This window comes from Bufo bufo, chromosome 2, assembly GCF_905171765.1.
Source record: "Bufo bufo chromosome 2, aBufBuf1.1, whole genome shotgun sequence".
NCBI classification, from domain to species: Eukaryota; Metazoa; Chordata; class Amphibia; order Anura; family Bufonidae; genus Bufo; species Bufo bufo.
This window is the reverse complement of record NC_053390.1, coordinates 323,575,103-323,590,968: the sequence shown is the minus strand read 5'-3', so window position 1 is coordinate 323,590,968 and position 15,866 is coordinate 323,575,103. Positions and strand designations below refer to the sequence as shown.

General features: G+C 42.5%; 1 protein-coding gene across 3 annotated transcripts in view; it reads right to left on the bottom strand.

Annotated features, from left to right (window-relative positions):
- The window catches only part of HSD17B3 (hydroxysteroid 17-beta dehydrogenase 3), a 143,186-nt gene that overhangs the window by 110,803 nt on the left and 16,517 nt on the right, over positions 1–15,866 (bottom strand). For all 3 annotated transcript variants that reach the window (XM_040420305.1, XM_040420303.1, XM_040420304.1), the window contains exon 2: positions 12,548–12,594. In XM_040420305.1, the coding sequence (XP_040276239.1) occupies positions 12,548–12,594 (47 nt within the window). The remainder of the gene's footprint in view (positions 1–12,547; positions 12,595–15,866) is intronic.

Here is a 15,866-nt window from a genome sequence, read left to right as displayed (position 1 = left end):
ATAAATATCTTGGCAAAAGACAACTTTGTATAAAAAAAATAGGAAAAGTTGTCTTTTGCCAAGATATTTCTCTCACCCAGCATGGGTATATGTAAAATGACACCCCAAAACACATTCCCCAACTTCTCCTGAATACGGAGATACCACATGTGTGACACTTTTTTGCAGCCTAGGTGGGCAAAGGGGCCCATATTCCAAAGAGCACCTTTCGGATTTCACTGGTCATTTTTTACAGAATTTGATTTCAAACTCCTTACCACACATTTGGGCCCCTAGAATGCCAGGGCAGTATGACTACCCCACAAGTGACCCCATTTTGGAAAGAAGACACCCCAAGGTATTTGCTGATGGACATAGTGAGTTCATGGAAGTTTTTATTTTTTGTCACAAGTTAGTGGAATATAAGACTTTGTAAGAAAAAAAAAAAAACATAATTTTCCACTAACTTGTGACAAAAAATAAAAAATTCTAGGAACTCGCCATTCCCCTCACGGAATACCTTGGGGTGTCTTCTTTCCAAAATGGGGTCACTTGTGGGGTAGTTATACTGCCCTGGCATTCTAGGGGCCCAAATGTGTGGTAAGTAGGTAAATGACCTGTGAAATCCGAAAGGTGCTCTTTGGAATGTGGGCCCCTTTGCCCACCTAGGCTGCAAAAAAGTGTCACACATGTGGTATCTCCGTATTCAGGAGAAGTTGGGGAATGTGTTTTGGGGTGTCATTTTACATATACCCATGCTGGGTGAGAGAAATATCTTGGCAAAAGACAACTTTTCCCATTTTTTTATACAAAGTTGGCATTTGACCAAGATATTTATCTCACCCAGCATGGGTATATGTAATATGACACCCCAAAACACATTCCCCAACTTCTCCTGAATACGGAGATATCACATGTGTGACACTTTTTTGCAGCCTAGGTGGGCAAAGGGGCCCAAATTCCTTTTAGGAGGGCATTTTTAGACATTTGGATACCAGACTTCTTCTCACGCTTTGGGGCCCCTAAAATGCCAGGGCAGTATAAATACCCCACATGTGACCCCATTTTGGAAAGAAGACACCCCAAGGTATTCAATGAGGGGCATGGCGAGTTCATAGAAAAAAAAAATTGGCACAAGTTAGCGGAAATTAATTTTTTTGATTTTTTTTCTCACAAAGTCTCCCTTTCCGCTAACTTGGGACAAAAATTTCAATCTTTCATGGACTCAATAAGCCCCTCAGCAAATACCTTGGGGTGTCTTCTTTCCAAATTGGGGTCATTTGTGGGGTGTTTGTACTGCCCTGGCATTTGAGGGTCTCCGCAATCATTACATGTATGGCCAGCATTAGGAGTTTCTGCTATTCTCCTTATATTGAGCATACGGGTAATGAGATTTTTTTTTTCCGTTCAGCCTCTGGGCTGAAAGAAAAAAATGAACGGCACAGATTTCTTCATTCGCATCGATCAATGTGGATGAAAAAATCTCTGCCAAAAAAAGAAAAAGGAGGAGAAAGGCGTCTGCCAGGACATAGGAGCTCCGCCCAACATCCATACCCACTTAGCTCGTATGCCCTGGCAAACCAGATTTCTCCATTCACATCAATCGATGTGGATGAATAAATCCTTGCCGGGATTTTTTTTTTTATATATACAAAGTGTTTGCCAAAGTATATGAACACCGCCACCTCCTCAGCTCATATGCCTCGGCAAACGTATCTTTTACTGCAGAGGAGAAATCTCGTCTTGCAGCGCCGCATACACCGACTTGCGTGTAATCTGACAGCAGCGCAATGCTTCTGTCAGAATGCACATCAGTGCTGCAGCTAGTCGATCGGTTGGTCCACCTGGAAGGTAAAAAAAACAAAACAAAAAAGAAAAAACCAGGCCGCAACGCAATAAATTTATTAACTTTTGAACCAAACATATAAACTTTTTTTTAACTTTTTTAACTGAACGTTAACTTTTTTACTTACCGGTATTTTTTTTTTGGTTAGTTTTTTTTGCCTTTTATAGAACAAACCTCTCCTTCCCCATGGGACAATGTGCAAAGCGCAAATCGCCCAAAGATGTGGCTAAGGACGTTATGCACTTTATCCCAGGTGAAAGGAGAGGTTTGCAGCAGCTGTGAGTAAAAGGGCCCTAATAGCCCTGTGTGCCTGTCCTGTGAGACGCAATCCCTATGCTAAGTGTACCTGTGTGTGGTACTTCCGGAAACACTCACCAAAGCATAGGGCAGGGTGGTCAGGACAGTCAGGACAGAAATAGCGGGTGTCACGCCTTATTCCACTCCTGCTACAGACACAACATCTTTTTCGGGGTGACGGTTGGGTTGACGGCTAACTACACTGGTGGATGGGGCCACGGAACCTTCTGGATACAGGAGGTTCTCGATGATCTCTTCCTGGAATTTGAGGAAGGATCCTGTTCTCCCAGCCTTACTGTAGAGAACAAAACTATTGTACAGAGCCAATTGAATCAAATATACAGACACCTTCTTATACCAGGGTCTGGTGCGTCGGGAAACTAAATACAGAGACAACATCTGGTCATTGAAGTCCACCCCTCCCATGAGCAAATTATAGTCGTGGACTGAGAGGGGCTTTTCAATGACACGGGTTGCTCGCTCAATTTGTATTGTCGTGTCTGCGTGAATGGAGGAGAGCATGTAAACGTCACGCTTGTCTCTCCATTTCACCGCGAGCAGTTCTTCGTTACACAAGGCAGCCCTTTCCCCCCTTGCAAGACGGGTGGTAACGAGCCGTTGGGGGAAGCCCACGCGACTAGTTCGCGCGGTGCCACAGGTGCAAATCCGTTCTAGAAACAAATGCCTAAAGAGGGCCACACTTGTGTAGAAATTGTCCACATAAAGATGGTACCCCTTGCCAAATAAGGGTGACACCAAGTCCCAGACTGTCTTCCCACTGCTCCCCAGGTAGTCAGGGCAACCGACCGGCTCCAGGGTCTGATCTTTTCCCTCATAGATCCGAAATTTGTGGGTATAGCCTGTGGCCCTTTCACAGAGCTTATACAATTTGACCCCATACCAGGCACGCTTGCTTGGGATGTATTGTTTGAAGCCAAGGCGCCCGGTAAAATGTATTAGGGACTCGTCTACGCAGATGTTTTGCTCGGGGGTATACAAATCTGCAAATTTCTGGTTGAAGTGGTCTATGAGGGGCCGAATTTTGTGGAGCCGGTCAAAAGCAGGGTGGCCTCTGGGACGGGAGGTGGTGTTGTCGCTAAAATGCTGGAAACTGAGGATGGCCTCAAATCGTGCCCTGGACATAGCAGCAGAGAACATGGGCATGTGATGAATCGGGTGCGTGGACCAATATGACCGCAATTCATGCTTTTTAGTTAGACCCATGTTGAGGAGAAGGCCCAGAAAAATTTTAATTTCGGAAACTTGGACTGGTTTCCACCGGAAAGGCTGGGCATAATAGCTTCCCGGGTTGGCGGATATAAATTGTGTGGCATACCGGTTTGTCTCTGCCACGACTGTCCAAGATCTCCGCAGTCAAGAACAGCTCAAAAAATCCCAGGGTCGAACCGATATGAGCCGTCTCAACCCGAACTCCAGACTGGGCGGTGAAAGGGGGAACTACAGGTGCGGCTGAAGTTGGTGACTGCCAATCAGGGTTTGCCAGCACCTCAGGGATTCTAGGGGCTCTACGGGCCTGTCTGTGCGGTGGCTGCGACGGGGTAACTATTGCACGTGCCACCGTACCAGCTTCAACTGCCCTTCTGGTGCTCGCCACGTCACCATGTTGTACGGCAGTGCTGGTACTAGGTCCAGGGAGGGCTGCGCTGCTGGTGTATGCCTCACCACGTGATCCGGCAGCGACAGCCCCACGCTGCTGCTCTTGAAGCGGATCCTGCATAACCTGTGGTCTAGCGACATGGGGCCGGGTACGCCTGGTTCTATCAGGGATCTCCACCTCCTCGTCCGAACTTTGGGTCAGAGAGCCACTGCTTTCTACAGGTTCATATTCTGACCCGCTAGATTCGTCAGATGAGGGTTCCCATTCCTCATCCGACTGGGTCAGAATCCTGTAGGCCTCTTCAGAAGAATACCCCCTCTTTGACATTTTGGACTACTAAATTTAGGGGTATTCCCTGAGACTACCCAAGAAAAAAAGCAAACCTGTCATACAAAGGAGAGGCTAGCGAAGTACCGGAGGCCGCTGCGGTTGATAAAAAATATCAAAACTGATTTTTTTATCGCCGCAGTGCTTGTAAAGTGAATGTGCAGTGATCAAAAAAAAATATTTTTTGTCACTGCGGTGGGGCGGGCGTGGGTGAACGCACGTGTGGGCGACCGATCAGGCCTGATCGGGCAAACACTGCGTTTTGGGTGGAGGGCGAACTAAAGTGACACTAATACTATTATAGATCTGACCGTGATCAGTTTTGATCACTTACAGATACTATAAAAGTACAAGTGCTGATTAGCGATACGCTAATCAGCGAATAAGTGACTGCGGTGCGGTGGGGTGGGCGCTAACTGACGCTAAACTACCTAACCAAGGGGCCTAAACTAATCCTAAAACCTAACAGCCAATACTAGTGAAAAAAAGTGACAGTTTACACTGATCACTTTTTGTCTTTCACTAGTGATTGACAGGGGCGATCAAAGGGGTGATCCAAGGGTTAATTTGGGTGCAGGGGGGTGATCTGGGGCTAAGGTGTAGTGTTGGTGCTACTCACTGTGAAGTCTGCTCCTCTGCTGGATCCAACCGACGAAAAGGACCAGCAGAGGAGCAGACAAGCCATATAACAGATCATATTTACTAATATGATCTGTTATATGGCTTGTGATTAGTTTTTTTGAAAATCGCCAGCCTGCCAGCCAATGATCGTTGCTGGCAGGCTGGTGACGAAATTGTTCTTCAACTTTTGCCGGCCCGCGATGCGCATGCGCGGGCCGGCTTTGAGCGAAATCTCGCGTCTCGCGAGATGACGCGTATATGCGTGACTCTGCGCAGCGCTGCCGCCTCCGGAACGCGATCCTGCGTTAGGCGGTCTGGAGGCGGTTAAAGACCACCCCTGGACAACTATCAGTGACTAAGAGCTATGTACATACACTTGCAAGAAAAAGTATGTGAACCCGTTGGAATTATATGGATTTCTGCACAAATTGGTCATAAAATGTGATCTGATCTTCATCTAAGTCACAATAGACAATCACAGTCTGCTTAAACTAATAACACACAAAGAATTAAATGTTACCATGTTTTTATTGAACACACCATGTAAACATTCACAGTGCAGGTGGAAAAAGTATGTGAACCCTTGGATTTAATAACTGGTTGAACCTCCTTTGGCAGCAATAACTTCAACCAAACATTTCCTGTAGTTGCAGATAAGACATGCACAACGGTCAGGAGTAATTCTTGATCATTCCTCTTTACAGAACTGTTTCAGTTCAGCAATATTCTTGTGATGTCTGGTGTGAATTGCTTTCTTGAGGTCATGTCACAGCATCTCAATCGGGTTGAGGTCAGGACTCTGACTGGGCCACTCCAGAAGGCGTATTTTCTTCTGTTTAAGCCATTCTGTTGTTGATTTACTTCTATGCTTTGGGTCGTTGTCCTGTTGCAACACCCATCATCTGTTGAGCTTCAGCTGGTGGACAGATGGCCTTAAGTTCTTCTGCAAAATGTCTTGATAAACTTGGGAATTCATTTTTCCTTCGATGATAGCAATTCGTCCAGGCCCTGATGCAGCAAAGCAGCCCCAATCCATGATGCCCCCACCACCATACTTCACAGTTGGGATGAGGTTTTGATGTTGGTGTGCTGTGCCTCTTTTTCTCCACACATAGTGTTGTGTGTTTCTTCCAAACAACTCAACTTTGGTTTCATTTGTCCACAGAATATTTTGCCAGTATTGCTGTGGAACATCCAGGTGCTCTTGTGCAAACTGTAAATGTGCAGCAATGTTTTTTTTTGGACAGCAGTGGCTTCCTCTGTGGTATACGCCCATGAAATCCATTCTTGTTTAGTGTTTTACGTATCGTAGATTCACTAACAGGGATGTTAGCATATGCCAGACACTTTTATAAGTCTTTAGCTGGCACTCTAGGATTCTTCTTCACCTCATTGAGCAGTCTGATCTGTGCTCTTGCAGTCTTTACAGGAGGGCCACTCCTAGGGACAGTAGCAGCAGTGCTGAACTTTCTCCATTTATAGACAATTTGTCTTACTGTGGACTGATGAACGGCAAGGCTTTTGGAGATACTTTTATAACCCTTTGCAAGTCAAAAAATCTTAATCGTAGGTCTTCTGAGAGCTCTTTTGTGCGAGGCATCATTCACACCAGGCAATGCTTCTTGTGAAAAGCAAACCCAGAACTGGTGTGTGTTTTTTATAGGGCAGGGCAGCTGTAACCAACACCTCAAATCTCATCTCATTGATTGGACTCCAGTTGGCTGACACCTCACTCCAATTAGCTCTTGGAGATGTCATCACATCATATTTTATGACCAATTTGTGCAGAAATCCATATCATTCCAAAGGGTTCACATACTTTTTCTTGCAACTTGTATGTATACACACTTAGGCCTCATACACACGAATGTATTTTCGGGTTTTACGGATTTTTGCATTTTTTACGGATCAAATGCCGACCCATTAATTTCTATGGGGCCGCAAAACAAATGTGGACAGCACACGAATGTTATATGGGTCCGCATTCATTTTCATGTAGAGAAAGCTAATACAAGGCACTTACTAATGTAGTGTTATTATCTATATTGTCTCCTTTGCTAGCTTAGTTAATTTTTCAATCCCATTATACACTGCTTGTTTCCATGGTTACAACCACCCTGCAATCCATCAGTGGTGTTCGTGCTTGCACACTATAAGAAACAATGCCAGCCTCTCTGGTGGCCGGGACAGTGGGAGCTCACGTAGGCTGGTACTTTTTTCTATAGTGTACAAGCACAGCCACCGCTGCTGGACTGCAGGGTGGCCATAACCATGGAAACTTTTTCTGCATAATAAATGCTATGTGCTGAAGTGCCAAAACCCCTATAACCCTTTCTACCACAGAGGTTTTTTGTTTTTGCATTTTTGTTTTGCTCTCCCTGCCTTCCCAAACCCATAACTTTTTTATTTTTAAGTTCACATAGCCTTATGAGGGCTTTTTTTTTTCAGAACAAGTTATACTTTCCAACGCAACCATTTAATATTACATATGATGTAGTGGAAAGGGGGAAAACAATTCCAAATGGGGTTAAATTGCAAAAAAAAGCTATTCCACCACAGTTTTACAGATTTTTATTTATTTACGCTGTTCAATAAAAATGACGAGTAACTTTCATTCTACAGGTCAGTATGAATCCGGCGTTACCTTATATGTATAGTTTTTCTTGCTTTTTGATAGTGATAAAATAATAAAAAAAAGTTGGAAAAAAATCTGTTTTCTTTTTTCATTGCCATATGTTGACCCCTATAAATTTTTTATAATTATGTGCACGGAGCTGTATGAGGGCTCATTTTTTGTGGGGCGATCTGAACTTTTAATTGATACCATTCTGGGGTGTTTATGACTTTTGATCACTCTTTATTTAATTTTTTTCATAGAAAAGGAAGCAATCAAAAACGGTGAATCGGTCATTTTGACGTTTTTTTTACGTTTCGCTGTTTGCTGTATGGGGAAGATATTTTTATATTTTTATACTATGGCCATTTTCCCATGATTTGTATTTTATTTATTTTTTTAGTTCTTTATTTTTATTTTGGGGAGTATTTTATATTTTTTTACTTTTAAAACCTTTTTTTTTTTGCACTTTCTTTTATAGTTCCCTTAGGGAACTATAACAAGCAATCATTAGATTGCTATTGTCATAGACCCCAATCCATTAGCATTAGAGAAAATTGCTAGTTTCCTATGGAGCCCTATCACAGACAATGGCTCCATAGGAAATACTATGCAGCAACCTCCAGTCATTCACAAAGACAGGGGCTGCTCACAAGTTCCTGCTACACCGATCACCGCACGGGGGAGCCGGAGCATCACCGGTCCGCAATCAGAATTACCACCGGTGGCGGACATTAGCCGTGGGTGTCTGCTATAAGAAACAGCAGGCAACCCGTGGGCACCATCTTTAAAGACCCGGCTGGTCGAGAAGGGGTTAAAAGAGACTAAGTAATCTTGCATGGGCAGCCACCTCTCTACTGCAAAAAGTGGGCGTAGGACAAATAATGTGGTGAGTTGAACGCTGGAGTCTGCAAACAGGCAGACGTTTGGTATGGGCAGACATTCAGAATAGCACACCTTTACTGAGTAAACTAGTAAACTAGGAGCTAAAGACAGGTTGTCGGGAAGGAAGCGTTCCTTCTCAACAGTCGGCTGCTTGTTCAGTGAATGAGACAGTTGCATTTACATGCAGCAATCTCCTTCACAGTATGGAGAAGATGGATCGCTATTGTAATCACTCGCCCCCATACAGCTGCATTGTTTCTGGGCAGCAGATCGCTGTTTAGACAGCATGTTCTTATGAATGCTCTTTAGCGATCATCTGTCTAATACTGCCTCTAAATGCCCAATGAACTAGAAAACGCTCGTTCATCGGGTAGTCCAGATGTTTCATCATGCTCTGTCTAATAGTATTCTACCGCCGGCACACCACTGTCTTACAAGGGGATGAGCAATGGCGTAGCGATCTCTCCTACCCATGTTGCAGAGGACTTTACTGCATGTAATAGAAGTGGTGTCCTCTGCTAGCTATCTGACGATTGCCAGGAGGGAACTCTTTCCTCCCGACAATTGCTAGCAGCATCAGGGTGTCTAATATACCCTTTACTGTGTGACTGGTACTTTCACTTTCACTTTGTGCCGGTCATCTAATAAACCTTAACTCTAAACTAAGAGGTCATAAACACTTATTTAAAGGGAACCTGTCACCTGGATTTTGTGTATAGATCTGAGGACATGGGCTGCTAGATGGCGGCTAGCATATCCGCAATACCCAGTCCCCATAGCTCTGTGTGCTTTTATTGTGTAAAAAAAACGATTTGATACATATGCAAATTAACATAAAAGAGTCATATCTTACTTGTGTGACCAGAGAAGAGTCATATTTTCAAGCTCTGACTCATCTTAGGTTAATTTGCATATGTATCAAATCGGTTTTTATACACAATAAAAGCACACAGAGCTATGGGGACTGGGTATTGCGGATGTGCTAGCCGCCATCTAGCAGCCCATGTCCTCAGATCTATACACAAAATCCAGGTGACAGGTTCCCTTTAAGCCACATTCTTATCAGTAAGATAAGAACTGAGCTATATAGAGTGTTTATAATGTCAGAGAGCAGAGATAAGGAGCCTGTCAGCTCCCCAACTGACGGAAAAGGGAGAAAATCAAGAGGCTGCTTCTAGAGGATCTCAGCTATGTACAGGCTCCATATTTTTGATAAAGACCAATTGAAAAAGTTTTTTTTTTTTTACGCTCAAAATGAGTACAGTGCAGTAATAAAAAAAATTCCCCTAAAGGTGTGCATAACCTTTAAAGGGGTTGTTCGAATTATTTTTTTGTTCTTTGTATGTTTCTAACTAATTAACTGCACTGACTGCATCTGTAGTGGCCCCTTTCTCAGATTTAACTGAGAATCACATGACCTGTGATGTCAGTTCTGATGATGTTTCGTGCACAAGTTTGAGAGAGCAGATATGTGTCTGTACAAGAGACGTCACTGTGCTGGCCACGCCCCCATGCACTGCTGGCTTCTGCTGCCTGCCTTGTGTCTCCCTCCCACTGAATTCTTGAGGAAAGATTAACCCCTTCTGCCATCAGCAGCACAGACTCATGGCTGGAGACTTTACTGAGCAGCTGCAGGCAGTGTGGAGACAAATTCTGGGCACAGGAGCTCACAGAGAAGTTCTGCAGAGCATTGCACAAGAACAGTTAGGGGGAAGATCCTGGGTGTATCATCAGTGTCATTGTACAGCTGGGACTTGTAGTCCTACACATACAACATGATGTTGAGTCTCCCAGCAGGCAGACATGTCTCTCAGGGCAGACTTATTCACTCCCTTTGCAGAGCAGGGGGATGGTCAGAGATTGTTGTTATTGTGAGTAAACAAAGTGCCAGAAAAGAACCAGGGAAATTAGGAAATATATATTATTATTATTTTACCTTAAACTTGCTTAGCTTAGTTATATATTGCTGACCATCAGCTTTACATAGCTATATATTTTTTTCATAACTCGGACAACCCCTTTAAGGCAAGAAGGGGGAGGGCAGCCCAGAATTTATAACAAAAGCTAACCATTACAAGCAGCCATGCAACTGCACACAGAGCAAGGAGGGGAGTGGTGTTGACAGCAAAAATGAGAGTAGTAGTAGCTCAATAAATAATGTTTCTGATAGATGTAACTGGGCAGAGATGGACATGGGCAATAAATGCAACAGTTGGGTTTGAGTCTGGAAGACTAGTGGTGAACACTTCAGTCCTGTCTTTGCTCTCAAGCAACACATTGATCTGGGGAGCCATTGCATACAATAGTCAGTCACCCATAGTAGTGATGCGAGGGACACTAACATGATATGCGCAGGACATCCTGTTGTCATATGTGTTGTGTCTCATGGCAGGGCTTCCAAATGGCATTTTTTTAGGAACGTCTCCACCAAGTTGCAAAATTTACTTGTAGGGTTGAGTGAACCCAAACTGCAAAGTTCGGGTTCGTACCGAACTTTGCGAGTTCGGGTACCCGGACCTGAACCCGGACTTTTCCACTGAAGTTCGGGTTCGGTGTTCGGGTGATTTAATTATTTTCCGTTATAACATGGTTATAACAGAAAATAATAGCATTCTTAAGACAAAATGCAAAATAAAATGGACATTGAGGGGTTAAAAATAATAAAAAAAACTCACCTCAAAACTCACTTCACCGGGTTCGCTCATCCTTACTTATCTAACCTGCCTGGTCAGCAGATTTATTGCCAAATCAACATTCATGGAACCAGCTGAGATGCCAGCTTTGGCAACTGATGAGTGTGAAGGATCTACAGGCCCAGCTGCAACAGCTGCAGAAAATGTGCCCCAGGATACCATACAGCATCTGTATTCCCACATGCCCAACCGTATCTCATCTTGAATCTAGGCTAGAGGCAGCCCAACAGGTTACTAGAGACTCCTTTTAATTGTACAGTTTTTCCAATAAATGCATCCTTTTGCTCTAATATTATAATCACTTATATATACAGTTGCAATAAAAAGTATGTGAACCCTTTGGAATGATATGGATTTCTGCATAAATTGGTCATAAAATGTGATCTGATCTTCATCTAAGTCACAACAATAGACAATCACAGTCTGCTTAAACTAATAACACACAAAGAATTAAATGTTACCATGTTTTTATTGAACACACCATGTAAACATTCACAGTGCAGGTGGGAAAAGTATGTGAACCCCATGACTAATGACATCTCCAAGAGCTAATTGGAGTGAGGTGTCAGCCAACTGGAGTCCAATCAATGAGATGAGATTTGAGGTGTTGGTTACAGCTGCCCTGCCCTATAAAAAACACACACCAGTTCTGGGTTTGCTTTTCACAAGAAGCATTGCCTGGTGTGAATGATGCCTCGCACAAAAGAGCTCTCAGAAGACCTACGATTAAGATTTTTTGACTTGCAAAGGGTTATAAAAGTATCTCCAAAAGCCTTGCTTCAAAAATGAATTCCCAAGTTTATCAAGACATTTTGCAGAAGAACTTAAGGCCATCTGTCCACCAGCTGAAGCTCAACAGAAGATGGGTGTTGCAACAGGACAACGACCCAAAGCATAGAAGTAAATCCACAACAGAATGGCTTAGACAGAAGAAAATACGCCTTCTGGAGTGGCCCAGTCAGAGTCCTGACCTCAACCCAATTGAGATGCTGTGGCATGACCTCAAGAAAGCGATTCAGAGCAGACATCCTAAGAATATTGCTGAACTGAAACAGTTCTGTGAAGAGGAATGGTCAAGAATTACTCCTGACCGTTGTGCACGTCTGATCTGCAACTACAGGAAACGTTTGGTTGAAGTTATTGCTGCCAAATGAGGTTCAACCAGTTATTAAATTCAAGGGTTCACATACTTTTTACACCTGCACTGTAAATGTTTACATGGTGTGTTCAATAAAAACATGGTAACATTTAATTCTTTGTGTGTTATTAGTTTAAGCAGACGGTGATTGTCTATTGTTGTGACTTAGATGAAGATCAGATCACATTTTATGACCAATTTGTGCAGAAATCCATATCATTCCAAAGGGTTCACATACTTTTTCTTGCAACTGTACTTCTACATGTATAAAGTTTCATTCAATTTCAACAACTTCTTCTTGGTGCATTATTGTTTTTGTCAATGAGTGTATATACACACACACACACACATTTTCTTACGGGGATATAAATAGTATATATTTATGATACAGACTATTTAACTTTTTTTTTGGGAATGTGTAAAACTGCAAGGGAAGCTAAACTGCTGTCTTGATCTTAATAAAACTCACAGCTGTTTGGAAAATAAAGAGTCCCATTCATCAATTTGAAGCTAACTAAAGTCCTCTTACCTCAACTGAATATGCTTTACCGATTCCATCTCCAGCTCCAGTCACAACTAGGAAAGAAACCAGATACACTTAATCAAGTAAACCATAATTTTACATATATTGTGAATAAAATGTATCTTCTTCTAACGTCTATTATTTCTTACACTGTAAATATGCTCAATAGTGTTAATAACACAACATTTAAAATTCTTTAAAGTTTAGCTGAGTTTTCAAAAAAAGTTTGCATAATGGCTGTGCTTCTTTGTACAATCATAACTGTAAAGAAACAGTTATATTTGGGCTTCCCTAATGTTTTTTCAGCGATATTATTCACTGTTTCAGCTGCACAGCAGGATGACGTTTCCCTTCTGCCAGCACTGTACTGCTGTACATCTTTTCCCTTATTTCCCACTAGGTTTGCTTTCAGCACAAGTGGGGATAAATCACACTTACAGACAAGGTGAGGCTTCTATGATGTTCAATAGTAGTGTAGAAGCAGTTCTTTTACCAGGCTCATAATCTCAACTAGCTCTTACACGCCCTCAATTCCTCTCAGCTACGGTATTTTCGGCGTGCGGTGTGTGTGTGTTTGTGCTTTAGGGTGCACACCCTAATGCAATAGGCTGTGCATGCCTATGTGTATTAGTCTTGAGAGTTACATGATTGCACTGAAGAAACAAATTACATCTATACATCATAGCTGAGCAAATAAATCAGTGTCCTATTTTAGAATAAAGGAAAATACTAACAGTAGGGTAACATTATACAGAGACTTTGTCAGTAGCAATAGTTCTAAGATGGACATTAAACCCCCATGTGCACAACAGACAATATTAGTATCTTCAAGAGTATTGATGGAAGATGTTCCTCTTTGAATTGCCTGCACCAAAACCATAGTCATAGTTGCATTGTAACAGACCATAACATTGTACAGAACCACTGAACGGCAAGGCCATGAAAAGAAAAAAAAACTTTTATGGTGGGACTCTTATAGGAATGCACAGAGAAATTGACTTCTGGTCAACTGAGCAGATGCTGTAGGATTTGACTATTCAGGGTGGGAGTTACTGTGGTATAACCAATGACCAGGACAGAGCTCATAAATGAGCAATAAAGCCATCGGTAAGAGAATGCCCTTAACATATTGTACTTCACAAACAGTAAGGGAGAACACATGTCTGCAGTTGTTCTTTATTGTCTCCTACATGATGACTGCTAATATCTTTGCATGGCCTCTCTTTCCTTACATCAAATGTCAACATAGGAATCAATGTACACGACATGGCCAAAAGTAAAAAAGAGTGGTTCTCTAAGGCCTCTTTCACACGGGCGTCGCATGTGAGGGCCGGATAGGATGCGGGTGCGTTGCAGGAAAATCGTGCGATTTTTGCCTGTGAGTGGGGTGACTTTTGTATGCGATTGCGTTGCGTTCTACGTTTTTTTCCGGGCGAGTGCAATGCATTTTGCACGCGCATGAGAAAAAACTGAATGTGGTACCCAGACCCAAACCCGGACTTCTTCACTGAAGTTCAGGTTTGGGTTAGGTATTCTGTAGATTTTAATATTTTCCCCTTATAACATGGTTACAAGGGAAAATAATAGCATTCTTAATATAGAATGCTAAGTAAATTAGAGATGGAGGGGTTACATTTTTTTAATTAAATTAAACTCACCTCATCCACTGGACCATGTGATGGACCATGTGATGAGCGCAGTGACGTCACCAAAGGTCCTTTTTTCTCAGGTCCTCAAAGAAGCAGAAAGAAGACAAGCTGGGCTGCACGAACAAGTGGATGAGGTGAGTTAAAAAAAAAATTTAACCCCTCCATCCCTAATTTACTTAGCATTCTGTATTAAGAATGCTATTATTTTCCCTTATAACCATGTTATAAGGGAAAATAATAATGATTGGGTCCCCATCCCGATCATCACCTAGAAACCATGTGTGAAAATCACACCACATCCGCACTTGCTTGTGGATGCTTGCAATTTCCACGCAGCCCCATTCACTTCTATGGGGCCTGCATTGCGTGAAAAACACACAATATAGAGGTTGCTGCGATTTTCACACAAAGCACAAGTGATGCGTGAAAATCACCGCTCATGTGCACAGCCCCATGGAGATAAATGGGTCCGGATTCAGTGCGGGTGCAATGTGTTCACCTCACGCATTGCATCTGCGTGGAATTCTCGCCCGTGTGAAAGGGGCCTAAGAAAAATATATATGATGGCCCACATTACCCAAAACTGCAAATAATGGAATACTCACAGTAATGTGCTCATCTTGGTACATTGTGCTAGGAGTAAAATGTTCCAAAAAACATGAATTGTTGCTGGGACTACAGCCTGATGTCCAACCAGGGAAAATTGTCTGTCCAGTGTAGAAGACTATACAAAAGTAGGAAAAAGGACTTGGTCAGGCCCTGCCAAAGTAACAAGATCTATCTTTAGTTGTATATTTAGGCTTTTATTCCACAGTTTAATATGCGAGGTGTTTCAGGACTAGATAACTCCCTTCTTTAGGCTTTATGCCTGAAGAAAGGACTAGTTCGGTTCTGAAACACTTTGTATGTGGCACTGTGGAATAAAAACCTAAAGAAACAACAACTCTAGATCTCCTTACTTCTGCAGAGCCAAGTCTTTTTACCTATTTTCTTATGATAAAAGTCCAAAATATGTAGACATTTGAAGCACCTTACTATCACAACTATATGAGTTTGTTGTCTGTCCTATTTCAAAATCATGGGCGTTAATGTGGAGTCTTCCAATAAATATCAGCTTGTGTCTGTAAGTAAGTTGTGCCCATTTAGACAAAAGAACATTTGTTGAACAAGAATTTCAAACTCACAACTGAATTTGTAATTCATCAGAAAGGTTTTTTAATAGGGTTAAAGTCAAGCCTTTGCATAGGCCACTCAAGTTTCTCCGCACCAGACTCATCATCCATGCCTTTATGGATCTCACTTTGTGTACAAGGGAACAGTCATGCTGGAATAGAAAAGGGCCTTCCACTGTTGCCACAAATTTGGAAACATACATTTACCTTAAATGTGTTCTGTGTCATAGTATTAACATTAACCTTCACTGGAAATAAGGAGCCTAGCCCAAAACCAGAAAGACAGCCCAATACTGTTATCCCTTCTCAACCATATTGAAAAGTTGACATTATACATTCCAATAGGTCCATCAGATTGACAGTAAATGAACTCTACTTCAGAATTCATTTGCATTGTGGTTTACAAGACTACAGCTGCCACCTGGCAGTGCACATGGCGGTCTTAGGATTGTGTATAGCTGCTCAACCGCAGAGACTCTTGTGTTGCATCTAGCTCTTGTGCTG